The 15,527-nt window shown below is 48.4% G+C and overlaps 1 protein-coding gene across 1 annotated transcript in view; it reads right to left on the bottom strand.

Moving 5' to 3' along the window:
• Positions 1-951: 951 nt before the first annotated feature.
• Positions 952-15,527, bottom strand: part of rigi (RNA sensor RIG-I) — a 67,085-nt gene continuing 52,509 nt past the window's right edge. Inside the window, exons 15-22 of the mRNA XM_065025145.1 lie at positions 15,122-15,221; positions 10,902-11,075; positions 9,597-9,745; positions 8,967-9,113; positions 7,796-7,868; positions 7,627-7,712; positions 4,731-4,872; positions 952-2,184 (exon numbers count right to left, since the gene is read on the bottom strand). Of these exons, the coding sequence (XP_064881217.1) occupies positions 2,168-2,184; positions 4,731-4,872; positions 7,627-7,712; positions 7,796-7,868; positions 8,967-9,113; positions 9,597-9,745; positions 10,902-11,075; positions 15,122-15,221 (888 nt within the window). The 3' untranslated portion in view covers positions 952-2,167. The remainder of the gene's footprint in view (positions 2,185-4,730; positions 4,873-7,626; positions 7,713-7,795; positions 7,869-8,966; positions 9,114-9,596; positions 9,746-10,901; positions 11,076-15,121; positions 15,222-15,527) is intronic.

The raw sequence follows: 15,527 nt of genomic DNA, 5'->3' as shown, positions 1-15,527 counted from the left end.
CCACCTGCCTCCTCCAGTTTTGATCTTTTATATTGGGCAGACAGACCAGTTCCCTACATCCTCCCGCTGCCACCTGCCTCCTCCAGTTTTGATCCTTTATATTGGGCAGACAGACCAGTTCCCTCCCTCCTCCCGCTGCCACCTGCCTCCTCCAGTTTTGATCTTTTATATTGGGCAGACAGACCAGTTCCCTCCCTCCTCCCGCTGCCACCTGCCTCCTCCAGTTTTGGGGTAATGCTGTAATCTATTGGTTGTACTCTTGGATTGAGCAGACCTTTCCTTTCGTACTCTTTGAAGGACATAACTCTACCATTCCAATTTACAATATCATTTTAAGAACAAAATAATTCCCTTTTCAAACATCTTTCCCATAAATACAGGTATTTTATCCACCAGCACATTTGAGTTCAGCCATAATATTTGTTGTGCATTGCTTTTTCCGAATGAGTGATCGTTAGTGGTGTATGCATTTATGTGAGAAGAGCTTCCCAGGGCCGATAGAGACCCGTGTTCTTTAGTCTTCCTTCCAAAACACCCTTCTCTTCTCTCTGAATCTATCGTGTTATAACCAAACTGTTTTTTTGTTTAGTCCACTAGGGACGGTATTTACTGTATAATGTCATTATGTATGGTATATTCTGTAATTGTTTAATTAGTTAGTAAATAAATAATTGAGCCAATTGGTGTATGGATGATTCATAGTAGAGGCTGGGTTCGTTCAGATAACCAAGAATTTACGACGTTCAGATGAGACTGACGAAGGTAATAATAAGAACTCATTAATAGAAGACTAATTGATCAGATATTAAAATATCTGAAGAGTAATATTAGCAAAATTATTAGCAAAATTATGACTCTGTAAACCAACGTTTTCCGCGGTTCCCCCGACTTCCTAGTTAATTAAATTTACATGATTAGTTTAATCACGTAATAATAATTACAGAGAATTGATTTGATAAAACAGTCTTGGCATTTAATGATAAGTCAGAGACACGACAGGGCAGTGCAGCTCTAACCAACATCTCCAGTCTCGTCTCATTGATTGGACTCCAGATTAGCTGACTCCTGACTCCAATTAGCTTTTGCAGAAGTAATTAGCCAAGGGGTTCACATACTTTATCCAACCTACACTGTGAATGTTTAAATGATGTATTCAATATAGACCAGAAAAATACAATAGTTTGTGTGTTATTAGATTAAGCACACTGTGTTTGTCTATTGTTGTGACTCAGATGAAGGTAAATTACCCCATAATGACATGACAATACCCCAAAATGATATCGCAATACCCCATAATGACATCACAATACCCCATAATGATATCGCAATACCCCATAATGACATCACAATACCCCATAATGACATCACAATACCCCATAATGATAATGTGAAAACATGTTTTTTAGAAATTGTTCCAAAAGTATTGCAAATGAAATACAGATATCTAATTAACATAAGTATTCACACCTCTGAGTCAATATGTATATGTGGGTTACAGAGATGATGTAGTCAAATAAAAAATATATATAATTTTTAAAAATGATGTTAAACACTATCTCTCTGTGTACATCTCTCTCTCTCTCTCTCTCTCAATCAATTTGCTTTATTGGCATGACGTAACAATGTACATATTGCCAAACGCTATACTTTGGAAATTAGGTGATTCATTTAATACACTGACATAATTAATAATAATCAATATTGTCCAGGGGACAAACAGTAACAACAATAATCAAGGGTCCACATAACATTGAATAATAACAATAACATGTGTCCTGACAACCCACAGCTCTCTGCATCTTCCCCCAACAGGATGTTTTTATCAGATCCTTCCTCTACAGGGAGACAGGTTTTCCTGTGTCTACCCTTCTCAATGGCAAGGCTGTGCTCACTGAGCCTGTACTTTGTTAAGGTTTTTCTAAGGTTTTGATCAGTAACCATGGTCAAATAGTTAGCCACAGTGTTCTGTCGATTTAGGGCCAGATAGCACTGCATTTTGCTTTTTCCCAATAAGCAAAATGTTGTTTTGTTTTGACTGTTTTGTTTTGACTGTGTTGTAATTTGTTTTGATCTGATTGGATGTTCTGGTCCTGAGGCTCCTGGCATTGCTTGGTAATCTCTCTCTCTCTCTCTCTTCATGGCTCCTCCTTTCCAGATTGACAGCTGCTTACTGGTCTTCAAGCACTAGAAAGAAACAAAGCAACATTACAACACACTGTCATGACGTTGTCCTGTTGGTGAGGTTGATAACCCCCATAAATACCTTTCCCTCCTTTTGTCTCTCTCTACTCTACAGAATGGACTCATGGAATGCCCTTTGTTAACATAGTCTGGTAACATCAAAAGGTTGGGGAATGGAACAGTATTTCAGTAATCCAACCAGTTGAAAGTGTCCGTTGGTACTTAAAGAATATGATGTCAGATCAGTTGTCGTCTGAGATATTATTACTGATGACAGGACGACATAAACTGTGTCTTGGAAAGTCTACACATTCTAGTTATCAGATTCACATGGAATTGTTGTGCAATTTAAATGTTTAAATATGAAACTATTTGTGAAAAGATTAAATGTAATTTTAGTTTTTGAAATGAGAGGATTGTTTTCATATGTAAAATATGCTCAATCAGTGACCACGCCCACATGCATAGGCATTGGTTGGAAAGGATGAACCAACCCCTTTTCTACATTTCTGTAAGAGCCCCCGTGACCCAATTCACGGCGAACTAAGCCAACCTCAGCGTGAGCTCTGGTTGCGAATGGTTGAACGACTGCAACCTAACGAAATTAAACCTTGTGTTCCCGATGACGTGAGGACGGATGTCCATACGTTTAGAAGGGAGAATTTCAACATGGAGGTGATGATCGACATGCTGGAAGGATGAATTTGATTACACCAGCCAGAATATAGCATGAGATTATAGTTTGGCAACTTGGTATGAACTTTGAACTCTTATCCACTAAAGAAGTGATACATCCTAGCTGTTGAGTTAGCAGCAGCAGCTGTAAACGTGGACGGACAATCTCTTCAGAAAGACAGGGTACTACAACGTATCCATTCTACCACACGACGACCGGGTACTACAACGTATCCATTCTACCACACGACGACCGGGTACTACAACATATCCATTCTACCACACGACGACAGGGTACTACAACGTATCCATTCTACCACACGACGACAGGGTACTACAACGTAGCCATTCTACCACACGACGACAGGGTACTACAACGTAGCCATTCTACCACACGACGACAGGGTACTACAACGTATCCATTCTACCACATGACGACAGGGTACTACAACGTATCCATTCTACCACACGACGACAGGGTACTACAACGTATCCATTCTACCACACGCGGCGACAGGGTACTACAACGTATCCATTCTACCACCACGACGACCGGGTACTACAACATATCCATTCTACCACACGACGACAGGGTACTACAACGTATCCATTCTACCACACGACGACAGGGTACTACAACGTAGCCATTCTACCACACGACGACAGGGTACTACAACGTAGCCATTCTACCACACGACGACAGGGTACTACAACGTATCCATTCTACCACATGACGACAGGGTACTACAACGTATCCATTCTACCACACGACGACAGGGTACTACAACGTATCCATTCTACCACACGACGACAGGGTACTACAACGTATCCATTCTACCACACGACGACAGGGTACTACAACGTATCCATTCTACCACACGACGACAGGGTACTACAACGTATCCATTCTACCACACGACGACAGGGTACTACAACGTATCCATTCTACCACACGACGACCGGGTACTACAACATATCCATTCTACCACACGACGACAGGGTACTACAACGTATCCATTCTACCACACGACGACAGGGTACTACAACGTAGCCATTCTACCACACGACGACAGGGTACTACAACGTAGCCATTCTACCACACGACGACAGGGTACTACAACGTATCCATTCTACCACATGACGACAGGGTACTACAACGTATCCATTCTACCACACGACGACAGGGTACTACAACGTATCCATTCTACCACACAACGACAAGGTACTACAACGTATCCATTCTACCACACGACGACAGGGTACTACAACGTATCCATACTACCACGCGACGACGGGGTACTACAACATATCCATTTTACCACACGACGACGGGGTACTACAACGTATCCATTCTACCACACGACGACCGGGTACTACAACGTATCCATTCTACCACACGACGACGGGGTACTACAACGTATTCATTCTACCACACGACGACAGGGTACTACGACATATCCATTCTACCACACGACGACGGGGTACTACGACATATCCATTCTACCACACGACGACACACTACAATGTATCACCCAGAAATATTCTTTGAAGGACAAGGGAGATCTCTGCTATTAATATAAACGTTTTACCAGGTCTTTAAGAGTTTATTCGGAAGACAACAGCTCTATAAACATTCTTCCGTGGTGCCCCAACTTCCTTACATTACATTTAAATCATTCGTTTAATCAGGTAATATTAATTGCAGAGAATTGATTTTATAAAATAGCATGCCATATCATTTAATCCATAGTAAAGACACGACAACACACACACACACATAAAGAGAGAGCGACAGAGAGGGGGAGAGAAAGGGGGAGATTAAGAGAGAGAAGATAGAGAGGGGAGAGAGAAGACAGACGGAGAGAGAGACTCACATGGATTCCAGCTATCAGCTATGTCTGTAAGTTCAAAGGTCTTCATGGAAAAGGTCACGTCTCTCCATTTTCTGTAGTACCTCTGTTGCTCGGTAACACAGTTCTTCACCACAAAGCTCTCTATCTTTAACACAGGCAGATTCTGGGAGACAAAACATTTAAAGATTAACCAACTACAGCGGCAAATCAAGTAAGTCCAGTCTAGTGTTTACCTGTATGGTCAGGTATGAGGCACTATGGCCCAGTCCAGTCCAGTCTAGTGTTTACCTGTATGGTCAGGTATGAGGCCACTATGCCCCAGTCCAGTCCAGTCTAGTGTTTACCTGTATGGTCAGGTATGAGGCCACTATGCCCCAGTCCAGTCCAGTCTAGTGTTTACCTGTATGGTCAGGTATGAGGCCACTATGCCCCAGTCCAGTCTAGTGTTTACCTGTATGGTCAGGTATGAGGCCACTATGCCCCAGTCCAGTCTAGTGTTTACCTGTATGGTCAGGTATGAGGCCACTATGCCCCAGTCCAGTCCAGTCTAGTGTTTACCTGTATGGTCAGGTATGAGGCCACTATGCCCCAGTCCAGTCTAGTGTTTACCTGTATGGTCAGGTATGAGGCCACTATGCCCCAGTCCAGTCCAGTCTAGTGTTTACCCGTATGGTCAGGTATGAGGCCACTATGCCCCAGTCCATTCTAGTGTTTACCTGTATGGTCAGGTTTGAGGCCACTATGCCCCAGTCCAGTCTAGTGTTTACCTGTATGGTCAGGTATGAGACCACTATGCCCCAGTCCAGTCCAGTCTAGTGTTTACCTGTATGGTCAGGTATGAGGCCACTATGCCCCAGTCCAGTCCAGTCCAGTCTAGTGTTTACCTGTATGGTCAGGTATGAGGCCACTAAGCCCCAGTCCAGTCTAGTGTTTACCTGTATGGGCAGGTATGAGGCCACTATGCCCCAGTCCAGTCTAGTGTTTACCTGTATGGTCAGGTATGAGGCCACTATGCCCCAGTCCAGTCCAGTCTAGTGTTTACCTGTATGGTCAGGTATGAGGTCACTATGCCCCAGTCCAGTCTAGTGTTTACCTGTATGGTCAGGTATAAGGCCACTATGCCCCAGTCCAGTCTAGTGTGTACCTGTATGGTCAGGTATGAGGCCACTATGCCCCAGTCCAGTCTAGTGTGTACCTGTATGGTCAGGTATGAGGCCACTATGCCCCAGTCCAGTCCAGTCTAGTGTTTACCTGTATGGTCAGGTATGAGGCCACTATGCCCCAGTCCAGTCCAGTCTAGTGTTTACCTGTATGGTCAGGTATGAGGCCACTATGCCCCAGTCCAGTCCAGTCTAGTGTTTACCTGTATGGTCAGGTATGAGGTCACTATGCCCCAGTCCAGTCTAGTGTTTACCTGTATGGTCAGGTATAAGGCCACTATGCCCCAGTCCAGTCTAGTGTGTACCTGTATGGTCAGGTATGAGGCCACTATGCCCCAGTCCAGTCTAGTGTGTACCTGTATGGTCAGGTATGAGGCCACTATGCCCCAGTCCAGTCCAGTCTAGTGTTTACCTGTATGGTCAGGTATGAGGCCACTATGCCCCAGTCCAGTCCAGTCTAGTGTTTACCTGTATGGTCAGGTATGAGGCCACTATGCCCCAGTCCAGTCTAGTGTTTACCTGTATGGTCAGGTATGAGGCCACTATGCCCCAGTCCAGTCTAGTGTTTACCTGTATGGTCAGGTATGAGGCCACTATGCCCCAGTCCAGTCCAGTCTAGTATTTACCTGTATGGTCAGGTATGAGGCCACTATGCCCCAGTCCATTCTAGTGTTTACCTGTATGGTCAGGTATGAGGCCACTATGCCCCAGTCCAGTCCAGTCTAGTGTTTACCTGTATGGTCAGGTATGAGGCCACTATGCCCCAGTCCAGTCTATTGTGTACCTGTATGGTCAGGTATGAGGCCACTATGCCCCAGTCCAGTCCAGTCTAGTGTTTACCTGTATGGTCAGGTATGAGGCCACTATGCCCCAGTCCAGTCTAGTGTGTACCTGTATGGTCAGGTATGAGGCCACTATGCCCCAGTCCAGTCCAGTCTAGTGTTTACCTGTATGGTCAGGTATGAGGCCACTATGCCCCAGTCCATTCTAGTGTTTACCTGTATGGTCAGGTATGAGTCCACTATGCCCCAGTCCAGTCTAGTGTTTACCTGTATGGTCAGGTATGAGGCCACTATGCCCCAGTCCAGTCCAGTCTAGTGTTTACCTGTATGGTCAGGTATGAGGCCACTATGCCCCAGTCCAGTCCAGTCTAGTGTTTACCTGTATGGTCAGGTATGAGGCCACTATGCCCCAGTCCAGTCTAGTCTAGTGTGTACCTGTATGGTCAGGTATGAGGCCACTATGCCCCAGTCCAGTCCAGTCTAGTGTTTACCTGTATGGTCAGGTATGAGGCCACTATGCCCCAGTCCAGTCTAGTGTGTACCTGTATGGTCAGGTATGAGGCCACTATGCCCCAGTCCAGTCCAGTCTAGTGTTTAACTGTATGGTCAGGTATGAGGCCACTATGCCCCAGTCCAGTCCAGTCTAGTGTTTACCTGTATGGTCAGGTATGAGGCCACTATGCCCCAGTCCAGTCTAGTGTGTACCTGTATGGTCAGGTATGAGGCCACTATGCCCCAGTCCAGTCCAGTCTAGTGTTTACCTGTATGGTCAGGTATGAGGCCACTATGCCCCAGTCCAGTCCAGTCTAGTGTTTACCTGTATGGTCAGGTATGAGGCCACTATGCCCCAGTCCAGTCTAGTGTTTACCTGTATGGTCAGGTATGAGGCCACTATGCCCCAGTCCAGTCTAGTGTTTACCTGTATGGTCAGGTATGAGGCCACTATGCCCCAGTCCAGTCCAGTCTAGTGTTTACCTGTATGGTCAGGTATGAGGCCACTATGCCCCAGTCCAGTCCACAGTGACAGAACAGCTTCCTGGTCTTCACCAGCCCCATGAAACCTGTAGAAGGAGATACTACTTTAGATACTACTTTATTCATCTAGAAAAGACTAGTGTTTTTAACCCCTCTGATATAAACACACCTTTGGGTTTAGGGTGAGGTTCTGTTCGAGCTCGAGAGAACAGAGTGGGGTCCAAAACGATGTGGTGAGAATCCTGGAGAGATGGCAGGGGAGAGGGAGAGAGGGGAGGGGAGTGGAGAGGGAGAGAGAAAGGGGGAGAGATGGGTGGGGAGAGGGAGAGAGAAAGGGAGAGAGAGGGGAGGGGAGAGGGGAGAGAAATGGGGAGAGAGGGAAGGGAGGGGAGAGGGAGAGAGAAAGGGGGAGAGTGGGGAAGGGAGGGGAGAGGGAGAGAGAAAGGGGAGAGATAGGAGGGGAGGGGAGAGGGAGAGAGAAAGGGGGAGGGAGGGCAGGGAGGGGAGAGAGAAATGGGGAGAGAGGGGAGGGGAGGGGAGAGAGAAAGGGGAGAGAGGGAGGGGAGGGCAGGGAGAGGGAGAGAGAAATGGCGAGAGAGGGGAGGGAGAGGGAGAGAGAAAGGGGGAGTGGAGGGGAGAGGGAGAGAGAAAGGGGGAGAGAGGGGAGAGGAGAGGAAAGAGACAAGAGAGAACAGAACTCTACACAGTGAGTTTACAAAACATTAGGAACCGGTGCACCTACTACCCTACCCTTCAATATTTTGTCTTGCCCATTCACCCTCTGAATGACACACATACACAGTCCACGTCTCAATTTGAGAAATCTGTGTGTGTGTGTGTGTGTGTGTATGTGTGTGTGTGTGTATGTGTGTGTGTCTGTGTGTGTTTCTGTGTGTCTGTGTGTGTGTGTGTGTGTTTATGTGTGTCTGTGTGTGTGTGTGTGTGTGTCTGTGTGTGTGTGTCTTTGTGTGTTTCTGTGTGTGTGTGTGTGTGTGTGTGTCTGTGTGTGTGTGTGTGTGTGTGTGTGTGTGTGTGTGTGTAGCTACCTGCAGTACTCTGATGTCATCTGTGTGTGTGTGTGTGTGTGTGTGTGTGTGTGTGTGTGTGTGTGTAACCCTCTCCTTGCCTCTACAGTGTGCGGTGATAGTGTGTGTGTGTGTGTGTGTGTCACCCTCTCCTTGCCTCTACAGTGTGCGGTGATGGTGTGTGTGTGTGTGTGTGTGTGTCACCCTCTCCTTGCCTCTACAGTGTGCGGTGATGGTGTGTGTGTGTGTGTGTGTCACCCTCTCCTTGCCTCTACAGTGTGCGGTGATGGTGTGTGTGCGTGTGTGTGTACCTACCTGCAGTACTCTGATGTCGTCTGTGTAACAGCTGTGTTTTTTACACTTGGAGCAGAGGAGCTGGTAGCTGCCTTCAGTCCGGGGTCTCTCTGGTACCATCTTCACCATGTCACGACACACCTTGTCCCCACGCTGAAACACCTCCATCTGGCACCGGGACGGACACACACACACACACACCGGAACGGACACACACACACCGGGACGGACACACACACACCGGGACGGACACACACACACCGGGACGCACACACACACACCGGGACGGACACACACACACCGGGACGGACACACACACCGGGACGGACACACACACACCGGGACGGACACACACACACCGGGACGGACACACACACACCGGGACGGACACACACACACCGGGACGGACACACACACACCGGGACGGACACACACACACACCGGGACGGACACACACACACATACACACCGGGACGGACACACACACGGACACACACACAGACACACACACACCGGGACGGACAGACAGACACACACCTTGAAACATTTGTATCTCAGGGACTGTGTGTGTGTGTGTGTGTGTGTGTGTGTGTGTGTGTGTGTGTAACTGTAAGTGTGTGTGTGTGTGTGTGTGTGTGTGTGTGTGCCCACCTTGCGGAGCATCTCAGTAGGTGTGTCCTGTAGGTTTCTGATGGCCCTCTCTACAATCTTCTCCTTCTCCATGTTATGTTTCTCTTTATCAATCCTGTCCTTTTTATCAGACACCAAGATACACTTGCTGCCCTGGGCCCTGCCGCGACCTGACACACACACACACACACACACACACATTATAACACCAGGATACTGCCCTGGAACACATCATTATAACATGACTGATTGACTGGCTGACTGGTTGACTGGTTGATTGACTGAATGGCTGACTGGTTGACTGGTTGATTGACTGAATGGCTGACTGGTTGACTGGTTGATTGACTGAATGGCTGACTGGTTGATTGACTGAATGGCTGACTGGTTGATTGACTGAATGGCTGGTTGATTGACTGACTGGCTCATTGACTGACTGGCTGACTGGTTGACTGGTTGATTGACTGGCTGACTGGTTGATTGACTGACTGGCTGATTGACTGGCTGACTGGTTAATTGACTGACTGGCTGACTGGTTGATTGACTGGCTGACTGGTTGATTGACTGACTGGTTGATTGACTGACTGGCTGACTGGTTGATTGACTGACTGGCTGACTGGTTGATTGACTGACTGGCTCATTGACCGACTGGTTGATTGACTGGTTGATTGACTGACTGGTTGATTGACTGGCTGGCTGACTGGTTGATTGACTGGCTGGCTGACTGGTTGATTGACTGGTTGATTGACTGGCTGGCTGACTGGTTGATTGACTGACTGGTTGATTGACTGGCTGGCTGATTGACTGGCTGGCTGACTGGTTGATTGAATGGCTGGCTGACTGGTTGATTGACTGACTGGTTGATTGACTGGTTGATTGACTGGCTGGCTGACTGGTTGATTGACTGACTGTTTGATTAACTGGCTGACTGGCTGGCTGACTGGTTGATTAACTGACTGACTGGCTGGCTGACTGTTTGATTAACTGGCTGACTGGCTGATTGACTGGCTGGCTAGCTGGTTGACTGACTGGTTGATTGACTGGCTGGCTAGCTGGTTGACTGACTGGTTGATTGACTGGCTGGCTAGCTGGTTGATTGACTGGCTGGCTGACTGGTTGATTGACTGGCTGGTTGATTGACTGACTGGCTAACTGGTTAATTGACTGACTGGTTGGTTGACTGAATGGTTGATTGACTGACTGGTTGATTGACTGACTGGTTAATTGACTGACTGGTTGGTTGATGAATTTACTGACTGACTGAATGGCCGGCTTACTGACTGGATTGACTGACTAGCTGAGTAATTGATTGATGCATTGATTGATTACCTCTGACTTGGACCATCTTGACCACATTGCCAACGTATTCGTACATCAATACCAGGTTGCATTGTGGGATATCGATGCCCTCGTCGGCCACCGAGGTAGCGATCAGGATCTTGCTTTGATTGTCAAAACTCTTAAAGGAATCCAGCACACCTTTCTTAGAGTTCAGCGTCATGCCTGGAGGGGAACAATAAAGCTCATTCAAATCAATTGGATTCAAATAAAATAAGCTGGAAAAGGGAGAGGAACACGTACCTGAGCCAGTCAGCTGGAAAAGAGAGAGGAACACGTACCTGAGCCAGTCAGCTGGAAAAGAGAGAGGAACACGTACCTGAGCCAGTCAGCTGGAAAAGAGAGAGGAACACGTACCTGAGCCAGTCAGCTGGAAAAGAGAGAGGAACACGTACCTGAGCCAGTCAGCTGGAAAAGAGAGAGGAACACGTACCTGAGCCAGTCAGCTGGAAAAGAGAGAGGAACACGTGCCTGAGCCAGTCAGCTGGAAAGAGAGAGGAACACGTACCTGAGCCAGTCAGCTGGAAAAAGAGAGAGGAACACGTACCTGAGCCAGTCAGCTGGAAAAGAGAGAGGAACACGTACCTGAGCCAGTCAGCTGGAAAAAGAGAGAGGAACACGTACCTGAGCCAGTCAGCTGGAAAAGAGAGAGGAACACGTACCTGAGCCAGTCAGCTGGAAAAAGAGAGAGGAACACGTACCTGAGCCAGTCAGCTGGAAAAGAGAGAGGAACACGTACCTGAGCCAGTCAGCTGGAAAAGAGAGAGGAACACGTACCTGAGCCAGTCAGCTGGAAAAGAGAGAGGAACACGTACCTGAGCCAGTCAGCTGGAAAAGAGAGAGGAACACGTACCTGAGCCAGTCAGCTGGAAAAGAGAGAGGAACACGTACCTGAGCCAGTCAGCTGGAAAGAGAGAGGAACACGTACCTGAGCCAGTCAGCTGGAAAAGAGAGAGGAACACGTACCTGAGCCAGTCAGCTGGAAAAGAGAGAGGAACACGTACCTGAGCCAGTCAGCTGGAAAAGAGAGAGGAACACGTGCCTGAGCCAGTCAGCTGGAAAAGAGAGAGGAACACGTGCCTGAGCCAGTCAGCTGGAAAAGAGAGAGGAACACGTACCTGAGCCAGTCAGCTGGAAAAAGAGAGGAACACGTACCTGAGCCAGTCAGCTGGAAAAGAGAGAGGAACACGTACCTGAGCCAGTCAGCTGGAAAAGAGAGAGGAACACGTACCTGAGCCAGTCAGCTGGAAAAGAGAGAGGAACACGTACCTGAGCCAGTCAGCTGGAAAAGAGAGAGGAACACGTACCTGAGCCAGTCAGCTGGAAAGAGAGAGGAACACGTACCTGAGCCAGTCAGCTGGAAAGAGAGAGGAACACGTACCTGAGCAAGTCAGCTGGAAAAGAGAGAGGAACACGTACCTGAGCCAGTCAGCTGGAAAAGAGAGAGGAACACGTACCTGAGCCAGTCAGCTGGAAAAGAGAGAGGAACACGTACCTGAGCCAGTCAGCTGGAAAAGAGAGAGGAACACCTGAGCCAGTCAGCTGGAAAAGAGAGAGGAACACCTGAGCCAGTCAGCTGGAAAAGAGAGAGGAACACGTACCTGAGCCAGTCAGCTGGAAAAGAGAGAGGAACACGTACCTGAGCCAGTCAGCGGGAAAAGAGAGAGGAACACGTACCTGAGCCAGTCAGCTGGAAAGAGAGGAACACGTACCTGAGCCAGTCAGCTGGAAAAGAGAGGAACACGTACCTGAGCCAGTCAGCTGGAAAAGAGAGAGGAACACGTACCTGAGCCAGTCAGCTGGAAAAGAGAGAGGAACACGTACCTGAGCCAGTCAGCTGGAAAAGAGAGAGGAACACGTACCTGAGCCAGTCAGCTGGAAAGAGAGGAACACGTACCTGAGCCAGTCAGCTGGAAAAGAGAGAGGAACACGTACCTGAGCCAGTCAGCTGGAAAAGAGAGAGGAACACGTACCTGAGCCAGTCAGCTGGAAAAGAGAGAGGAACACGTACCTGAGCCAGTCAGCTGGAAAAGAGAGGAACACGTACCTGAGCCAGTCAGCTGGAAAAGAGAGAGAACACGTACCTGAGCCAGTCAGCTGGAAAAGAGAGAGGAACACGTACCTGAGCCAGTCAGCTGGAAAAGAGAGAGGAACACGTACCTGAGCCAGTCAGCTGGAAAAGAGAGAGGAACACGTACCTGAGCCAGTCAGCTGGAAAGAGAGAGGAACACGTACCTGAGCCAGTCAGCTGGAAAAGAGAGAGGGAACACGTACCTGAGCCAGTCAGCTGGAAAAGAGAGAGGAACACGTACCTGAGCCAGTCAGCTGGAAAAGAGAGAGGAACACGTGCCTGAGCCAGTCAGCTGGAAAAGAGAGAGGAACACGTACCTGAGCCAGTCAGCTGGAAAGAGAGAGGAACACGTACCTGAGCCAGTCAGCTGGAAAGAGAGGAACACGTACCTGAGCCAGTCAGCTGGAAAGAGAGAGGAACACGTACCTGAGCCAGTCAGCTGGAAAAGAGAGAGGAACACGTACCTGAGCCAGTCAGCTGGAAAAGAGAGGAACACGTACCTGAGCAAGTCAGCTGGAAAAGAGAGAGGAACACGTACCTGAGCCAGTCAGCTGGAAAAGAGAGAGGAACACGTACCTGAGCCAGTCAGCTGGAAAAGAGAGAGGAACACGTACCTGAGCCAGTCAGCTGGAAAAGAGAGAGGAACACCTGAGCCAGTCAGCTGGAAAAGAGAGAGGAACACCTGAGCCAGTCAGCTGGAAAGAGAGAGAGAACACGTACCTGAGCCAGTCAGCTGGAAAAGAGAGAGGAACACGTACCTGAGCCAGTCAGCGGGAAAAGAGAGAGGAACACGTACCTGAGCCAGTCAGCTGGAAAAGAGAGAGGAACACGTACCTGAGCCAGTCAGCTGGAAAAGAGAGAGGAACACGTACCTGAGCCAGTCAGCTGGAAAAGAGAGAGGAACACGTACCTGAGCCAGTCAGCTGGAAAAGAGAGAGGAACACCTGAGCCAGTCAGCTGGAAAAGAAAGAGGAACACGTACCTGAGCCAGTCAGCTGGAAAAGAGAGGAACACGTACCTGAGCCAGTCAGCTGGAAAAGAGAGAGGAACACGTACCTGAGCCAGTCAGCTGGAAAGAGAGAGGAACACGTACCTGAGCCAGTCAGTTGGAAAAGAGAGAGGAACACGTACCTGAGCCAGTCAGCTGGAAAAGAGAGAGAACACGTACCTGAGCCAGTCAGCTGGAAAAGAGAGAGGAACACGTACCTGAGCCAGTCAGCTGGAAAAGAGAGAGGAACACGTACCTGAGCCAGTCAGCTGGAAAAGAGAGAGGAACACCTGAGCCAGTCAGCTGGAAAAGAGAGAGGAACACGTACCTGAGCCAGTCAGCTGGAAAAGAGAGAGGAACACGTACCTGAGCCAGTCAGCTGGAAAAGAGAGAGGAACACGTACCTGAGCCAGTCAGCTGGAAAAGAGAGAGGAACACCTGAGCCAGTCAGCTGGAAAAGAGAGAGGAACACCTGAGCCAGTCAGCTGGAAAAGAGAGAGGAACACGTACCTGAGCCAGTCAGCTGGAAAAGAGAGAGGAACACGTACCTGAGCCAGTCAGCTGGAAAAGAGAGAGGAACATGTACCTGAGCCAGTCAGCTGGAAAAGAGAGAGGAACACGTACCTGAGCCAGTCAGCTGGAAAAGAGAGAGGAACACGTACCTGAGCCAGTCAGCTGGAAAAGAGAGAGGAACACGTACCTGAGCCAGTCAGCTGGAAAGAGAGAGGAACACGTACCTGAGCCAGTCAGCTGGAAAAGAGAGAGGAACACGTGCCTGAGCCAGTCAGCTGGAAAAGAGAGGAACACGTACCTGAGCCAGTCAGCTGGAAAAGAGAGAGGAACACGTACCTGAGCCAGTCAGCTGGAAAAGAGAGAGGAACACGTACCTGAGCCAGTCAGCTGGAAAAGAGAGAGGAACACGTACCTGAGCCAGTCAGCTGGAAAAGAGAGGGAACACGTACCTGAGCCAGTCAGCTGGAAAAGAGAGAGGAACACGTACCTGAGCCAGTCAGCTGGAAAAGAGAGAGGAACACGTACCTGAGCCAGTCAGCTGGAAAAGAGAGAGGAACACGTACCTGAGCCAGTCAGCTGGAAAAGAGAGAGGAACACGTACCTGAGCCAGTCAGCTGGAAAAGAGAGAGGAACACGTACCTGAGCCAGTCAGCTGGCTGGACTTGCGTCCTCTCCCAATCAGTACTCCTGGTTTCAGGAACTTCAGAGAGTCAGACTCCTCCATCCAGCTCTTCAAGGCCTAGTCACGAGGAGACACACAGACCACAGGGGGTTGGTGGCACCTTAATTGGGGAGGACGGGGCTCGTGGTAATGACTGGAATGGTATCAAATACATCAAACACATGGTTTCCATGGTTTCCATGGTTTTGATGCCATTCCAATGGCTCCGTTCTGGCCATATAATGAGCCGTCCTCCCCTCACCAGCCTCCACTGACACCGACACGCATCACACACACATAACATAACTGGATTGACAAGAAAAAAACTGAAAGAAACATACACACATATATTATATATTATATATATATCAATAAATACAAAAA

The sequence above is a fragment of the Oncorhynchus nerka genome, linkage group LG12 (assembly GCF_034236695.1).
Source record: "Oncorhynchus nerka isolate Pitt River linkage group LG12, Oner_Uvic_2.0, whole genome shotgun sequence".
NCBI classification, from domain to species: Eukaryota; Metazoa; Chordata; class Actinopteri; order Salmoniformes; family Salmonidae; genus Oncorhynchus; species Oncorhynchus nerka.
This window is presented reverse-complemented; position numbering and strand designations above follow the sequence as displayed.